The sequence below is a fragment of the Protomyctophum parallelum genome (genome assembly GCF_964188405.1).
Source record: "Protomyctophum parallelum genome assembly, chromosome: 15".
NCBI classification, from domain to species: Eukaryota; Metazoa; Chordata; class Actinopteri; order Myctophiformes; family Myctophidae; genus Protomyctophum; species Protomyctophum parallelum.
In genome coordinates, this window is record NC_139710.1 from 34083739 (window position 1) to 34101793 (window position 18055).

Here is an 18055-nt window from a genome sequence, read left to right on the forward strand (position 1 = left end):
CCAAATACATATATTTTTGGGTCCTTTTTTTTTTTTTTTTTTTTTTTATCCCACGATTTTGTAACCCATTTTTCACCCCTGTGTCAATCATCTAATGTGATCCTGGGCTCTACACACCCTCCACCAACCTGGGGAGAGCAACGGACTTAACTCATGCTTCCTTCATGCTTGAGTGTCCAAGTTGCTCCTTTACACCTGACAGGGGGGAGTTTCCCTGGTTGGACGTAGCGCGTGGAAGGAACACGTTATTCCAACCAGTTCCTTTCCCCTCCATCAGGCGCCCCGGCTGGCCAGGGGGAGGCAGTTTAGAGACCAGGATTACTGCATGTTTTTGTGAGGGTATCTACCCTAGGGGACACGGGGAGAACATGCAAACTCCACACAGAAAGGCCCTTTCGCCAACCCCGCCTTCGGGTATGGGCACTGATGACGCGGAGGAGGAAACACGCCGCCAGCACCCACAGCACCCCGAGCGGGAATCGAACCCAGGACCTCCTAGCTGTGAGGCGACAGCACTACCAACTGTGCCACCGTGCCCCATATTTTTGGGTCCTTGACATGAAAATGTTTGAGAACGACTGACATAGAAACATGAGGTTTTTCAGAGAACTGTCAGGATTTAGAAGACATTTGTAGAATCAGGTCTAAATGGGTTAACACTATCAAAGCAGAGCTTGTGCTCCTTGGATCCACCAGACTAATTGGCTGTTAGACACTAATTACTGTACATTAGTCACTGGGTGAATGCTGGTGACACAGTGTCTATGAGCCTTCAGTCACTGGGTGAACGCTGGTGACACAGTGTCTAATGTCTATGAGCCTTCACAAACTTTGTTTCTACCAACTTCTCCAACAGTAGCCTATAGAGTTGACTAAAAGTCTTATGCCATCAATCATTTTCATGTCGGGGACCCTCGGATTAATATGTAATATGTGGGCCGTGATGATATTGTAGGTGATATTTTAATGATAATCTTTATTAAAATAGGATGTATTTTTTTCCCCTTAAAACCTCAAAGAATGTATTTGATCCAAGCCAGTACAGTACACCCTATACACAATTGATTGATTGATCATTAAATAATATATATGTTCTGAAAGCCTGGCTTTCAAACAAACACTTTTTCAAGTGGTCCCTGATCCAAAATTACAAAATAAAAATGCATCTGAAAATATTTTGTACCAGGTCCGTGAGAGAAGATCTCTTGGTACTGTATAAGGTCAATAACGGGTCTAAAGTATTTAGAACGGCAGTAATAGACATTAGTGAGTAGCAATACTTGCGCACGCGGATTGCACAAGTATTGCTATCTGCTTGGGGGCAGCGGTGGCCTAAGGGTTAGAGGATCGAGCGCCCTTGTTGTCGAAAGGTTGCCGGTTCGATTCCCCGGACGGGCTGGAAAAATCTGGGTGTGGGGAAGTGATTGTCATCACTCACCCAACACCACTGAAGTGCCCTTGAGCAAGGCACTGAACCCCCAACTGCTCCCCCTGGAGCTGCTTAGTGGCCAACAGTATAAGACTGAGGTTGTACTGGTCAGCACCCAGGTTTTAATGTGTGTCTGTCTGTGTGTTTCTATGTGCAGGGTGTTGCTGAAAACATCCCTGGGTAAATAAAGAATAAAAAAGTAGGCCTACTTGTGTGCATGGTGCAAGTTGGCACCTCGACAGAGTGCAGTAACTGCAGTTCTAGTTATAATTCTGACATTCCATATGTTGATCCTTCCCCATCTATCCTTCCTCTTCAATGTCTCCCTTTTGGCTGATACCTGTCCATTTATTTTAAACTCTAAACGGGCCTGGCCCAAAGTTATATTAGTGCAGCTGCGCCCGGCAGCCGGCGAAAACATTTTTTCCGGAAGTGCATTATTTGTCTATGGGACCCGGCGACTACCGCCGATAGCAGGTGAACGGCCGATAGTCGAAAAGTGGGCGGAACATTGCCCGAAAAGATAAACATTATTCATCAAAACGCACTGTCAGGCGTCTTACTGGTTATTATTATTACTATTTATTTTATTTTATTTTTTAAATTGCAGATCAACTACTGTACAATAGACCATCAGTGTGAACTTGCAGATCAGCTATTTTTTTGATGGGTTAACTAATTTAGCTGGGGACCCCCTGGAATCCCAGCTCAAGGACCCCTGGGGGTCCCCGGAACCCCCCCCCCCCCCCCCCCCCCCTATGAGAACCACTGCCTCGCAATAATACCCTATACCCTATAGCCTAGATAGGGCTATATTGATCAATGTATCGAGTCTAATCGATCACCTGCATATGGTCCCTGCTGCTAATCAGCTTTTATGTATTTACCTATTCCCACGTGTTCTAGAGATCTGTGGGGGTTGGTTAGGGTTAAACATTAACCCTGGGCTCACCTCGACTCAGCAGTCAGAGTCAGTTTTCCTGCATCATAAATATACTGTACAGGAGAACGATGGCAGCGAGTTGTGCGTGGGTAAAAAACACTGGGGTTATAAGAGGTTCCCTGGATCTGATGAAGGCCACAACAACAAGGTAAGGTTCTACACCAACCGTCATTCATGCGTGCAACTTATATTCGCCATACACAGCTGGGGGAAATATAACATTCCTATGCATGTCATTTACAGCTGGCCGACTGAGTTCTATAGTGCATGCACACACTAGTGCTCAGTCACTAGTGCCCACACAATGCACACTATATAGTGCACAACACACGTGCGTGTTTTCAACAGCTGTTGAACCAGGCCTATACCGTAGAACTGACAGTGTGACTAATATCTTAACAAGCAGTAGGCCTACTGTAATAACCTACAAATAGGTTGGCCAGCTCCAAAACCTTGAGTGCTGATTTAACTCTTTGGTTATATTTGTACACACTCAGAGGAGTTAATAGTAGGCCTATACTGAGTTTTTTGTAATTATTGTGTAGTGTCGTATAGGCTACACTATAATCATTTGCCGGACAGCTGAACTTTGTCCTAAAGCTGCAATGACTGCTCCTATAGTCCTATTCCCAACCGTCCTGGCCTGTGAGGTTATTGCAAGTGGGCCAAAACGTGTTAAGTTTCCTTTCCTCCGCAAATTATGCTTAAATTCGGTGGGTCCTCTCATCAGATCTGAGGTCGTAGTAGTCGGATTGGGCAAAACACAAAGATTTTAATGATAATTTAACGTTAATATAAAAAACTAGATAAAGTGCCAATCGGCACAGGTCTCCACCAGGATTCTTCCTCAGCCTAGTGGGAATATGCATGCACAGTTTCATCACAATCGGACGCTGCGTTGAGGAGTTGTGGCGATTTGTACAAAGCGGGCTACTCCTGAAAACTGTAGGAGGCAATCGTGGCCAATCAGGATGGAATATGAGAAATCAAACAAACCTGTCTTGATCACATGACTATGGAGATCATGTGTACCGATTTGCGTGAAATTTGGATAAAATGTGAAGGAGTAATAATAGAAAATGTGTTTTACATATGTCGGCCTCCTGGTGGCGCTATAAAGAGCAGATGTGAAAAATTCCAGGCAAAGGTTTTTCCTTGGCCTCTAGGGAGTTGGCATACAAAGTTATCCACAGATCCGTGCAGTTAGAGGTAAAAACACTTTTGGGCCAGTTATAGCGCCACCTTGAGGCTGAGTTGAAATTGTTCATGTGGCATTTCGTCCTCGGCCTAGTGGGAATGTGGGTGCACAATTTCACGGAAATCACGCGATGTGTTCATGATTTGCAGCATTTTGTTTGAAACTGAGCACTCCTGTGAATTTTGGAAGCCAGTCTTAACCAATCAGGATGGAGTCTGAGAAATCTGAAAGACCGGTTTGGTTGAATGGCTCTAGAGAGACTGTGTACCAATTTGCGTGATGTTTGGACACAATCTGTAGGTGTACTGTGCAAAAAGTTGTTTTGCACAAAGCGGCCTCCTGGTGGCGCTATAACAGGCCGTTCTGGAAAGTTTGGGGCAGAGGTTCATGGTTGGCATCCAGGGAGTGTGTGTGCAAAATGTGGCATCGACCGGGTTAACGGTGGCCGAGATTAGCTGCTCACAGACGGACGGACGGACACACGGACACACGGACGGACGGACACACGGACGGACGGAGTGCAAAACATACTCTCCCCCATGCCTTCGGCTGGTGGAGACAAAAAGTAAAGGAGACACAAGGTTTCTGCCTGACACCAACAATATTAGTCTGTGTGGAAAAATGTGCAGTGACAAAAATGCCCCAAAGGAGTGAGAACAAAAGGGTAAATGTAATCATTGTTATTATGTGCACATCTTGATTACACTAATGTAATTTTGCCACAGGACGTTTATTTCCAACGTAAATCTGTGTGATCAATAACAAGATGATAAAATAATCAATTGATCACACGTATACTCCATATCATGGCACAGTAATCTTGGTTGTGAGAAAGATGCTGAGAAATATCTCTGCTTATCATTCCACATATCTTTGCAGACGATCAGTTAAGAATAATACTCTGTAGACCGTAATACAACAGTGCTGCATTTCGGGAGGAGACTGACTCATGTTTTGGAAGCCAGCAGGAGGCATCCATTGATAAAACATGAATAGATGGAGCAGTGTAATTTGCACCTTATTCATACATACTTTTAGTTTACAACAGGGGTTTTCAACGTTATTGGCTGGGGGACCCCAAACTGACTGCAAAAATAACCTTAATAATAGAGAAGATATATCATAAAATAATATCTGAAACCAGATCTAATCATTAAGGAAAGTTTATGTACTATGTAAGACTCTTAACCCATTCTGAACGGGAACCCATTTTGGTGTTAGCATCATGTTATGCTTTAGCTATTGAAAAATAGCAGATCTACAAGCTCATAGCGCGCCACCGAGCTTGTAGGTCTGCTGTTTTTGAAAAATCGAAGAACGACTGACATTTTTAGAATCTGATCTCAGGTCAGAATGGGTTAATCAGGCCCAGGCCGTAGCGTAACTGTCTGGGCACCGGACTGGTGATCCAGTCGCAGTGTGCCGCGGGTTCGACTCCCGGACCCGACACGGCCTTTACTGCATGTCATCCCCCCATCTCTCTCCCGTTTCCTGTCAGCCTACTGTCTGTCCCTTCAAAAATCAATAAAAGGCGTAAGCCGCAAAAAAATATCTTAAAAAAAAAAAAAGAATGGGTTAATCAGACCAGTGTGTGTCCAGTGGAAACCTCGTATGAATCTGATCTCAGGTCAGAATGGGTTCATTTCCATTTCCCAGCCATTCAGTTGCAAAAAAAAGAAAAACGACCCACGGGTTGAGAACCCCTGGTTTACAGCAACGTTTAACCACATGAACCAATTATTTTGGAGCGTATACATTCAGTGAAAATTTACGATCTATGGGCTCTGTTCGCTATTTTATGAACTTTTTCTATTTTAAATATTCCCCAAATAGGGCAGGCACGCCAGGTTGCAACCCATGAATTGTCTATGCATGGTTGCCTTAAGCCTGCTGGAGTGCGACTTGTTTGTGTCATGTTTGTGACTGTAGGAGGCTTTCAGAGGGCAGTGACAGGGGCTGGTTCCGCTCGCTGTTTGTTCACAAAGTGGATGCCAGGACAGATGCCCACTCCAACCTGCTGTCCAAGAGGGAGACCAGCAACCTGTACAAAATACAATGTAGGCACGCACACACACTACACACACACACACGCACACACGCACGCACACACGCACACACGTACGCACGCACAGCAAGTAATAATAATAATAATACATTTTATTTATAAGGCGCCTTTCAGGGCACTCAAGGTCGCCATACAGGTTAAAAACAGTTGATACAAAAAACACAGTTAAAAGCAAAACAAAACCAGGGCACAGCTTGCAGCAGAAGACACAGAGGTCAGCCATATGCCGGCCTAAACAGGTGGGTTTTGAGGTGAGTTTGGAAGTGTTCCATAGCACTGATTCTCAGCCCTTTTCACTTCAAGGACCCGCAATTTGATTTGCATTATATTAGGCCACTGACCCCCATTTGTTTTTCTTTTTAATTTAATCTCTGGGACCCGTACATTACACTGAAATATCCTCAGTGTTTATTTAACTCTATTTAACGAATTGATTTGATTATTTAAGATGAAAGGTTCAGTCACGCGAGAGAGACTGTGGAGTAGAAGAGTCGCTGCTTCTTCGCTTGGAAAGGATCGAGCCAGCTTAGGTGGTTCGGGCATCTGGTTAGGATGCCTCTCGGGTGTCTCCTGTAGTGGATTATTTAGAACTCACATCAGTCTCCCTAGGGAGGTCCTCGATGCACGCTATGGGAGGAGACCCCCGGGGCAGACCAAGGATCACGTCCCACTGCATGGGAGGAGACCCCCGGGGCAGACCAAGGATCACGTCCCACTGGGAGGAGACCCCTGGGGCAGACCAAGGATCACGTCCCACTGCATGGGAGGAGACCCCCGGGGCAGACCAACGATCACGTCCCACTGGGAGGAGACCCCGGGGCAGACCAAGGATCACGTCCCACTGGGAGGAGACCCCGGGGCAGACCCAAGGATCACGTCCCACTGGGAGGAGACCCCCGGGGCAGACCAAGGATCACGTCCCACTGGGAGGAGACCCCCGGGGCAGACCAAGGATCACGTCCCACTGGGAGGAGACCCCCAGGGGCAGACCAAGGATCACGTCCCACTGGGAGGAGACCCCGGGTCAGACCAAGGACCAGATGGAGAGATTACATCTCCACACTGGCCTTAGAACGCCTCGGGACGCCTCGACCCGACTACGGATAAGCGGTTAAAGATGGATGGATGGATGGATCTATAGAATATTGTTTGCAGAGACCAGTCTTTTCAGATTGGTAAAGTTGAGAACTAAGCAGGCATTCTAATTCTGGTTGTCCTAATACACTGGTAAAATGAAAGTGTTATATAGTTTACAAATAATGTATTCAGCATGAAGAATATGGCAAAAACATCACTATATAGGTTTTGGACTGATTAATTATTGGACTATGAGGGGACAGCCTTGAACAGAGCAATTTGCCTTTCTTGTTTTGCGATACACAGTAAAATCCTGTATAAATATATCAATTTGTAACTGTGAGAATAATGAACTTTGAATGTAACCAAATGGACCCGTAAGAATGGTATGGTTAAATTGACAGGATTTTACTGTATATGTTCGACAGAGGATTCAACTGAAAAGCTTTATCCCAGCCTAACTGTGTGACATTCACTGTAAACAGTGAAGTCATTAATCATAATGTATTGTATTCTTATCATAATGAAATGTGTTATTATCATAATGCAATGTGCTATTATGATAACATAATATAAAGCCCGCAGGGACATCGGAGAAAACTAAATGTAGCACAAGAGCTCAGCCCTGGGATACAGCGGTCCTCAACTAGAAATGCTGAAGGTCCACTAATATTTTTGAGTGGTGCAACCATAGAGTATTAAAAGGACAGAGACTGATCTGGCACGAAGCTCCCCCCCCCCCCCCCCCCCCCCCCCCCCCCGCTATTCAAGTCAGTGGAAGTTGCTCAGTGGCGTTTTGAAGCACCTGGAAGGACCGTCTACTTCCGCCCAAAGAAGTGCAACCGAGCGCTCAATGTTAAAGCCCAGCTGCGGCACAGGGTTTCCTCGTCATTAATCCACGGGTCCGCCTGCAGTCCTTCCTCTTACCACTGGGGCCCCGTGCTTCAACGTTGTAGCGCCTCACTGGCCCCTTGGGTGCAACGGTGCAACCACTCCAAGGAACAGCAATGTCCGTGTTCACTATATGTGTTGGTTCACCACCTATGTGACGTTAATGAGCACCAGTATGACTATGAGTACCAGTAGTCGTGCCAGAAACAGAGAGAGACAGTGCTGCACTGTTGCCTGCTAATGAGAGAGAGAGAGAGGGGGGGGGGGGGGGGGGGGAGAGAGGGGAGTTGCACCACTCAGTTCACACGGGTGTGAATTTTGAAAAAGACTAAGGTCCGGTCCCATGAGCGCGTTGAAAAATGTGGTTAATTAATTAATTTGATCAATTAATTCATTAATTGTATTATCTCTTCAAATGGGGGTCCGCGGGCTAACTAGTGTCAATTTGAGGGTCCTTGACATGACGACGTTTGGGAACCATTGGTTTACAGAATACACATAACGTCATATGGGGCACACACAGTGGCATATTGAAAATACAGTATATATATATATATTGTTTTTGCATATAGAGGCAAAAAGTATACCTGCGTGAAATTGCTTTGGAGAATTGTGGATTTATATATATTTCTTTTTGTATTTTTTCCTCATTGTCTTGCAGTTCACAATGTCAAACCAGAGTGTTTGGAAGCATATAACAGTCTAGAGTAAGTATACTTTCTAGAGACTTGTCCTTCTCCATCCTTTGCTGTAGCTTTCAGCCAAAGTGGATATCGATTGATTTAAGTATTTACTAACAGTTACATTGTGCAGAATTACAGTACATTTCAAGCACAATGCAACTCAATTATTACTGTTAACTATAGTCAGTGAGTGGACGACACCATAACATAAAGCATTATACACTTGTTTACAAGAGGGTCCACCATTTTCAATTCATCATAACAATTTAGAGACACGTATACAATACAGTTTAAAGAAGTCTGCATACAGCAGAGCTTCATGCTAAATCCTTAGGGTTAATTATTAAATTAACACACAATATAAAGCCACCCATAGTATATGACAGCATTGTTTGCCTAAAAATACATGGTTTTCAAGCCTGCAAATCTGTCCTTTGGCCTATATAGCTGTCAATGCGTCCCTTTTGGGAATGTCATTTTAGATGATGAAATAGCACCTCGTAGATGTATTTTCTACGTGAAACCATCATATGATATGAAGGTAGGCCTACTGTATGAAGTACGCTTTCTACAGTGTAGCTCCGCTGTTGTTTTCTTTTCACCCACTCTTCTGTTAACTCAGGGCAGAGGTGCAAAACAAGCTTCATATTGACCAGGACTACCCGTGTGAGGTCGTAGGAAGCTGGAATACCTGGTATGGAGAGCAAGACCAAGCTGGTAAGGACATGCAACTTTTGCAAGGCAGCCTGGTTACCACAACCTGCCATATAAAACATATGTTTCTGCAAGTGGTCAAAAACATTGAAACAGGACCCCAAATGTGTTGCCTGAATCAACATTTCTAGATGTGGACCAAATGTTGGACTGAATCCTAAATAGCAAATGTTCTTGTATATACCTTTCAAACCCTAAACACATCATTACATTTTGTATATCAATTCAATTTCAATTCAAATGAGCTTTATTGGCATGAGAAAACATACGTTTTGATGAATTGAACATGGTGGACCCTCTTGTAAACAAGTGTAATGCTTAATTGGGTCGTCCACTTACAGTTAACAGTCTTTGTATTGAGTTTGTGCTTGAAATGTAGGCTACTGTAATTCTGCAAACTGCATTTCAATCAATCAATCAATCAATCAAACGTTTACATTGTAAGAGACACACACACACACACACACAGCCTCACACACACACACAGTCACACACACACACACACACACACACACACACACACACACACACACACACACACACACACACACACACACACACACACACACACACACACACACACACACACACACACACACACACACACACACGCACACACACGCTTTGTTGACCCACATTATTACTGCATGCTTTGTGGTAATCTGAAAACTAACCTGAACCTTGATCAAACCTCCTAAACCTCCTCGATTTCCATGGATTTCCTCCAGTGTACAAAGTGACCTTTAAAAATAACTCCCAAGAGCAACACTGGTCATTGTTTTTGGCTGTGTGTGGGTGGCTATCATTTCATTACAAAGTGCATCAGTGACATCTGCTGTTTGCTTTTTGCAAGTGCACCTTTGGCGCTACAGAGGAGGCTACCCAGCCTTGACTGAGTGCCTGAACAAACTGAACAATAACAAGGTATAAACTATAAAGTGTGTCTATTCCAAAATCAACACAAATTAAAAGCATATATGCAATATAAACAATAAACTATAATGGCCATCTTTAGGGGTCATTATGTATTGTTTTTATACTGAATTATGGACTATTTTTTGCTCTAAAACATTTCTCTATTCCTCCCTGAAGGAGTATTTGGAGTTCCGTAAAGAGAGGGCTAAGATGTTGATTTCCAGACAGAACCAGCTGCTTCTAGAGTTCAGCTTCTGGAATGAACCCCTGCCCAGACCGGGGCCCAACATCTATGAGATGCGCTCATACAAACTCAAGGTATTTATAACCTCTGGACAAAAGACATGCACTATACCTTAACGTGGTTGGTTGATTGATTGATTGATTGATTGATTGATTGATTGATTGATTGATTGATTGATTGATTGATTGATTGATTGATTGATTGATTGATTGATTGGTTGATTGACAATTTTATTCCACAGTATATGCAGAACATGGATACATTTCAAACAAAGTTTAAAAAGCAGGTGGCTGGCGCACATCCAGTTATTTGCTCCCAACATTTCAAACAAAAGCACAACTCAATATAAAACTGTTGTGGATGACACCATGATAAAGCATTACACTTTATCACCACCATTTTCAATTCATTAGAACATTTAGATGTAAAAAGAAACATCCTATATAAAGGAAGTAAAAAGGGAAAAAGAGGGTGGGGGGGGGGTGTTCAGACTTTACGTGGCCACTGGGCCAGTTTCGAATAGAGTCATTTGAAGGAGTCAAGGGATTCACATGTCTTAATGGCTGTTGTTAGGGCATTCCACATTTTGGTGGCATATAGGAGCGAAATTAATTGAGTCCCTTGTTTGTGCTGAATCTGGGTTGCACATGGTTTGTTTGAACTCCCTCTGGTGTTGCGGGTGTGGACTTTGTTGACATTAAGGAAGTATTTAGACAGGTACATTATGGGTATCCTGGTGGTGGTGTAGTGAATCTTGTGGACCAGACCCATTGCAAGATGCTGTACTCTGTCGTCAACTCTAAGCCATTCCTGCCTGTCAAAATGGGCAGGGGTGATGTTTGTTCGGGGAGTGTAAACATAATCGCACTGTTTGGAGACTAGACAATAGGCATATGGGGTGTACATTGTGAGAGCTAGCATACTGTACTTGGAGAGTATACAAATGGAACTAAGTATGGAGCCTTTCTTAGAGTCAAATTAACACTGGGGATTTTACTGTGTAGGCCTACTGTACTGTATGTGCTAGAGTCCACACTTTCAGTTATAGTCCCAACATTATAAAGAAATTGAATGGGAACAGTGTAGCCTTGTGTGGATCTCCGACTACATGTGGTCTACTTGCGACAACTATGATTTCACAAGTCATCTCCGTATCTATGACCTAATGACGTATATGACTCCAAATGTAGGCAAGGCTACTTATCTTTAACTCTCCTCTTTAAATAAATATAAATGTGTTTTGGCCAAACGAGGGGAAAACAAGTACAATATGTATGTCGTACCCCGTCTCCCACAAGAGAGCAGAAATATCTAGAGCTACTGTAATACTGAAAGGTCGTCTGCATTGAGCTTATAAATGCCTCCGCATACCACTTGTCAACCTGCATGGTGTCCTATAGCCTACTACCCGACCACAGGATCTATATTTCTCAATGGAAGAACAGGGAGAAACAACTGCAGATGTGCAAGTTTTATTAAGAATTTTAGAAAGAAAAAAAAACACCAAAAATTAGGGATGCACGATTATGAAATTATGACCGATATCCGATCTCCGATTATTTGCAGGGTCATATTATCTGCCGATATCGATTCTGACCGATTACGATATTATACAGAGGACCACAATGGAAACAAGCCTATAGGGGCTTATTGGCCCAAAGCCATTTATAGTATAGTATTCAATCAATCAATACATACCATAATACTTTTCCAAGTGTCTGTTTTCACAACTGAATGACTAATGAATGGAATGAGTACACAAATTAAATGTAGATTTATTTTTAAATTGTATTTATTTTTTGCTGTTGAAAATTATATTATATATTATATTAATATTTTGAGACCATTCCGATACCGATATGGCATTTTTATGGCCGATTATGCTACCGATTAATCGTGAATCCCGACCAATTTGTTTTTGGATTGCACAGCTTTAATTGGCCCCCCTTTGCCAACTTGTAGACTTATGTACTGTTCTTTATGAACTTTTAATCTTTTAAACCAATGACCTCTTCCTACAGGAAAGGATTCCAAATAAGCCAGCTGGCTTCTTCCCTTCCTTGCATTGTATTTTTGTTCTTTGATATGTTATTGTCTATTTTTTGTACTACATGCTAAATAAATGAACCTAAACCTAATTGTTTCACGGTTGGTTTACTATGGTAAAATCCACTGTCTGATGATGTTTCCCATAACATAGTTGTGTCCCCTTTACCGTGTTTCCAGTTTTCTTGTATGGTAAACATGGAATGTATATTTAGTACTCCTAAACTGGTTTTACTGCCACGGTTCAAATCATAGTGGCTCTATTGTATGTGTGCTGTGTGGTATAGCCTACAGTACACACTCCGTGCTTTGCAGATTCATCCATGCCATCCAAACCTGTGTCTGCTTATACCTGAAGTGATGCAATTCACATTATTTTGTGTTCAATGTTTTTTCAACCTTCCCCTTTTCTCTGTTGCAGCCAGGAACCATGATTGAATGGGGCAATCACTGGTATGCATCAGAGACACTTTGTTGGACTGCACTAGGGAACATGCTTCCACATACATGTATTGATTGATTGATTGAAATATTTATTAACAGTTTGTAGAATTTACAGTACATTTTAAGCACAAACTCAATACAAAGACTGTCAACTGTGAGTGGACGACCCAATTAAGCATTACACTTGTTTACAACAGGGTCCACATTGTTCAATTCATCAAATCAAATCAATGTAACGTGTTGTTGGACTGCACTAGGGAACATGCTTCCACATACATGTAACGTGTTGTTGGACTACACTAAGGAACATGCTTCGACATACATGTAACGTGTTGTTGGACTACACTAGGGAACATGCTTCCACATACACTTAACGTGTTGTTGGACTACACTAAGGAACATGCTTCGACATACATGTAATGTGTTGTTGGACTACACTAGGGAACATGCTTCCACATACATATAACGTGTTGTTGGACTACACTAGGGAACATGCTTCAACATACATGTAACGTGTTGTTGGACTACACTAGGGAACATGCTTCCACATACATGTAACGTGTTGTTGGACTACACTAGGGAACATGCTTCCACATACATGTAACGTGTTGTTGGACTACACTAGGGAACATGCTTCCACATACATGTAACGTGTTGTTATGAACCAAAAAGCCTGTCATAATGATAGTGTGTGGCAGTGTCGACTACCTTTTTTCACTGAAAACTAAATGGAAACTAAATTAAATATGACTAAATATGACTAAATATAGATTTGTCGATTTTGTCAACAAATAAAAACTAGACTAAAAAGTTATAAAGGGACTAGTGGACAACAGATCCAGTACAAGTAATTTTACACTTGTAAAAGCTGCAACACATTGTGAGCTTGTAGATCGGCTATTTTCAGCAAGTGTAAAATGAGCCATTACGATGGCATCAAGGCCCGCCAAAATACTATTTTTCACTTTATTTAATCGCTGCAGCTGCATTACTTACTAGCCTGTTTTACCATTCTACAGTTTTTTTTACCTGTACGGTAAAACAAACTCAAAATCATAGTTTTTCAAAGCCCTTTATATTAAACACATATAAGTTACATAACACTATACAGTTGAGACCCTATGGTTGAGACCAACATAACTCACATTGCTACATGCAAGGTGTTCAATAGCCAGCAGGGGGAGCTGCTGGCATATTTTATTCTTTTAAAGCTCCATTTATATGCAAACGTCCACCTTACTTCATCATACCTTCAGGCTTCAACACAACCAATCTATGTTTTGCTTATAATAGGTATAACATTTTGAATGTGGTTAAGGTGGCATATAATGTAGGTACATTAGTGCAAATGTACCTACAGTATATGCCACTAATAGCAATAATGTTCATAATATAATGCCTAAAAATCACCTTTTGTTGTTGTTTTTTCTAATAACAGGGCGAGAGCCATCAAACACAGACAAGAGAATCACGAAGCAGTGGGCGGGTTCTTTTCTCAGATAGGTGACCTGTATGTTGTGCATCACCTGTGGGGTGAGTGTGTGTGTGTGTGTGTGTGTGTGTGTGTGTGTGTGTGTGTGTGTGTGTGTGTGTGTGTGTGTGTGTGTGTGTGTGTGTGTGTGTGTGTGTGTGTGTGTGTGTGTGTGTGTGTGTGTGTGTGTGTGTGTACGTGGGTGACGTGACATGGTGTCCCTGGCTGTCCTTAGTGTCACTCATGTATAAATAAGAAATATATTTGTCAAAAACCTTCTGAATATTGTGCAGGACATTATGGTCCATGTGAACATACTCAAGATTAAAACATTTCATTCCTCATTTCTTCAGAATTGTCAACCAAACACAGCAAAACTCATATGGTGCGACTGTCCTGGCCTTGTTTCTCAAAGTAGGAACTTAAATAAAACTAAGGAAAAAAATGCTAAAATTCTTTTAAAAAATCCATAAATATAATATAGATGTCTATTTGTGAGCCTAATCTTTTCAAAATCCAAGCATAATGTTTTCAGTAATTTCTGATCAAAAATATTTTGTCCCCCAAACCAAAATCATATTGTGTGACACCATTTTGGGAAATTTCAACAGGCAATTGTTTACACACCCATTGGGATAGAGAGGTACTTCCTCAGTAAGGCTGTTCAGCACTTGCATTACAATAGCATGACAGGTGTCTGTGGTGAATTATCATTTTAACATTTTCATAAAATACGATCTTGTTGGAACGCTGACAAATGCGACTCTTCCAAGTGTCTGTGGGTGTTTCATTAAAAAAGCTTAAGGTATTAGATTTTTTGGTCATAATTACATGTAAATCTATGTTGCTTTGTTATAGCTAGCATGTTGTTAGCATGCTAATGTGTAGCTAGTAGCCTCAAGGTTATGTTAAGTGCAGAAAACATAATATGGTGTGACACTTTATCATAATGGTGTGGCTGTTTTCCTGTCACGCCATATGACTTTTTTGTCACACCGATACAAACTGTAATTTCCTACAGATATAGCAATAAATAACAAAGTCCCATGTTTCTTTTGTCCATTTAAACATTTGTTTTAAACATTTTCACCTAAAATCTGCAACTATCCACAATAAATTGTGTTTAATTTCGTTTTATTCAGTCATTGCCATGTTATTCAATGTTAAAGCAATTTTCCTGTTGCTGTTTTTCCTGAGTAATTGTTTAATCAATCTGTAAAGTTCAGTACTCACTAATAAGTAGGTTAAAACACAGTTTGCTTTGAAAAATGAAGATATGATCATACGGTGTGACACTAAATAATTTGGTGTGACGTTCCAAATAGTGAAAAAATCATACCTTTATTAATGATGAAACCATTAATGTTTATGGATTACATAGCAAATAGTCTAAGGAAGAGTCACAGATATTTGTGTAATTTTAGAGAAAGTTTTGTCACAATAAATGCAAAATATATTGAAAGACCGATAACATGGGCCTCACATTGAGTGTTGATTACGAAAATAATATACAGATTTAATACATTTTCACAAAACTATAGTGGATCACAGGTTAGTTATGATAAAGGACTTTGATAAAGTGAGCAACTTAAGAAAGTTGTACTCCATTTTCATTTTATAAACAATTATTGTCATGTCACACCATATGACGATTTTAGGCAAAAGTACAACAAAATGCTGAATAAATTCTGATTCCAATAAAATATCTAAAAACAAAATATGTTTCCATAAAGATGAGAGTGAGTAGAACAAAAGTAAATCATTTTTATTCCTGTTATTTAAAGGTTTTAAAAAAACACTTTTTTGGGGTGTCACGTCACTGACCCGTGTGTGTGTGTGCGTGCGTGCGTGCGTGCGTGTGTGTGTGTGCGTGCGTGCGTGGGTGTGTGGGTGGGTGGGTGTGTGTGTGTGTGTGTGTGTGTGTGTGTGAGAGAGAAAGAGAGAGAGAGAGAAACACAGAGAGGTTTTGCATAAAATTTGTGTTGTTTTTCTATAAAGCTTACGAAAGCCTCCAGTCCAGAGAGGACACCAGGAAGTTGGCGTGGCTAAAGGAAGGATGGGCTTCCAACGTGTATAATACAGGTACTGTTATTCTAACCACCACGGGAACCACACCACAGAGCCTCCCAAGTGGAAGTTAAGTTATAAAGTGAGTCAGCCCTCAGCCTATAGATGTGTGGCGTTCGACGTGAACACGCCACAGGTGCACGATCGAGCTTCTAGTACTGTACATAAACCTTGGATACACTCAATTGAATTGGTTTCATTGCAACCTTTATCATCCAGTACGCACCACTGTCAGGTTTGGACAGTTTCAAATCCTCTGGGCATGTCATAATTGCCAATATGGTGAAAATACGCAAAGATTCAGTCAAAACATTGTGCCGCGTTGTGATGTTGTAGATCTTCTATTTTGATGTACAATAAACTAGATCCTCAAGACAAGGCCCTCCGGCTTTTGCAATCCGGGCCGGGGCCCTTTAAGCTTAAGCTCCCTCAATATTATATGGTAACTCTTCTATTAGATGGCTCTGCATGGTGATTGTAACTAAAAGTAATATGTCAAAATGCTCCCAAAGAAATTCTATAATGCCTGTGTTGATTCTGAATGCTAAACACAGCATGTTTCTAACTGTCTCTCTCCTCAGTGCCTTTGATTACAAGCATGGAGTCCAGGATAATGATACCCACCAAGAGCTCACCGTTGCATTGAAGAGATATGGAGTCCAGCGCTAATACGCTATGTAAAGCGCTTTGGATAAAGGCGCTATATAAATGCACCATTTACCATTTACCATTTACGCTATACTGTTATGGGCCTATACTGTTGTGGGCTACCTGGTCCGCTCCCTTTTCCCTCTCCACCAAACATCTTCACTGAAAATAGATGATCACAACGTGACCTTGTAAAATCAGCTACGGTATTTTCACATGTTCACTTGAGAATAAGGGACACTGCAGTGGTTAAGGATCGAAGCATTTATGTTTGTTGCTGATAGTTGAACCCCAGCCTGACCCTGACCTAACATTTAAAACTGTGATAATGTGATATAGGCTACACTGGCTGATCAAAACAGTTCTGAGACATATACAGTAATCATTTATCATTTATAATGTATCATTATGTGGTTATTTACCTATTTTTAAGTAATCTCCCTCAAATTATAATGTATTTATGCGATGTTCCTGCCACTGTCTGTCTTCAACTGTAACACATCTAAACTGTGATGTCACACATGGTTGGTTGGAATTCCATCAATCAAATCTCTTTCCGTTCAGCTTAATTATTTTTCTAATTATTTGATCGGCCCAAAACGATGTGTTTATTGTCATGATTTGTCACAACAAGAGTAGGCTTTGTCCGAGGCTTAAAAGGTCTTGAAATAAATACTTTTTGAAACGTCTATGGGAAAAATGAATGGAGATCGTTATTCTCTTCCGGGCCTGTAGGCACCCTTGACGACGCGAGAAAAAATATGTTGTTTTTGTTTTCGTTGGGTACTTTATTTACAGTTTGCTAATAAACACAGTGGTACGATTTCAGTTCACAACAAACAAAATAACAAATGATTCACTCATGACTTGTTTCAGCATCTTGTCAACATTTCAGCACCCCCGCGAAATGTTTTAATGTAGTTAAAGGACAACTTTAGTTTTTTTCAACGAAGGTTCATGTTTTAGGTTATTAGAGAACGTAAAAGATGAGTGTTCATTTCTTTTCATTTGCTGCTTTCTTTCGTTTTAGGGATTTTAGTTGTTTTTGACAGGGGGGCGGGGGCATTCGAGCATGGGGCTAAATATGTATTTAAAAAAACAAATTATAGCGATTTAATATTAGTCCTACAAGACCCCAAGAAATTACATCTGGCCACAACAGATCACAGGATCTACTGAATGTGAAGGTAGCCTACTGGGGGGAAGCCACACTGTGTGTC

The 18055-nt window shown here is 41.4% G+C and overlaps 1 protein-coding gene across 1 annotated transcript; it reads left to right on the forward strand.

Annotated features, from left to right (window-relative positions):
- Positions 1–2500: 2500 nt before the first annotated feature.
- On the forward strand, positions 2501–16833 carry nipsnap1 (nipsnap homolog 1 (C. elegans); the record flags this gene model as incomplete). Its single annotated transcript, XM_083783446.1, has 10 exons — positions 2501–2520; positions 5500–5627; positions 8265–8310; positions 8909–9003; positions 9854–9924; positions 10093–10233; positions 12627–12658; positions 14088–14182; positions 16119–16202; positions 16769–16833. 10 exons carry the CDS (start codon positions 2501–2503, stop codon positions 16831–16833), a joined length of 777 nt encoding a protein of 258 aa, XP_083639572.1.
- Positions 16834–18055: the final 1222 nt, after the last annotated feature.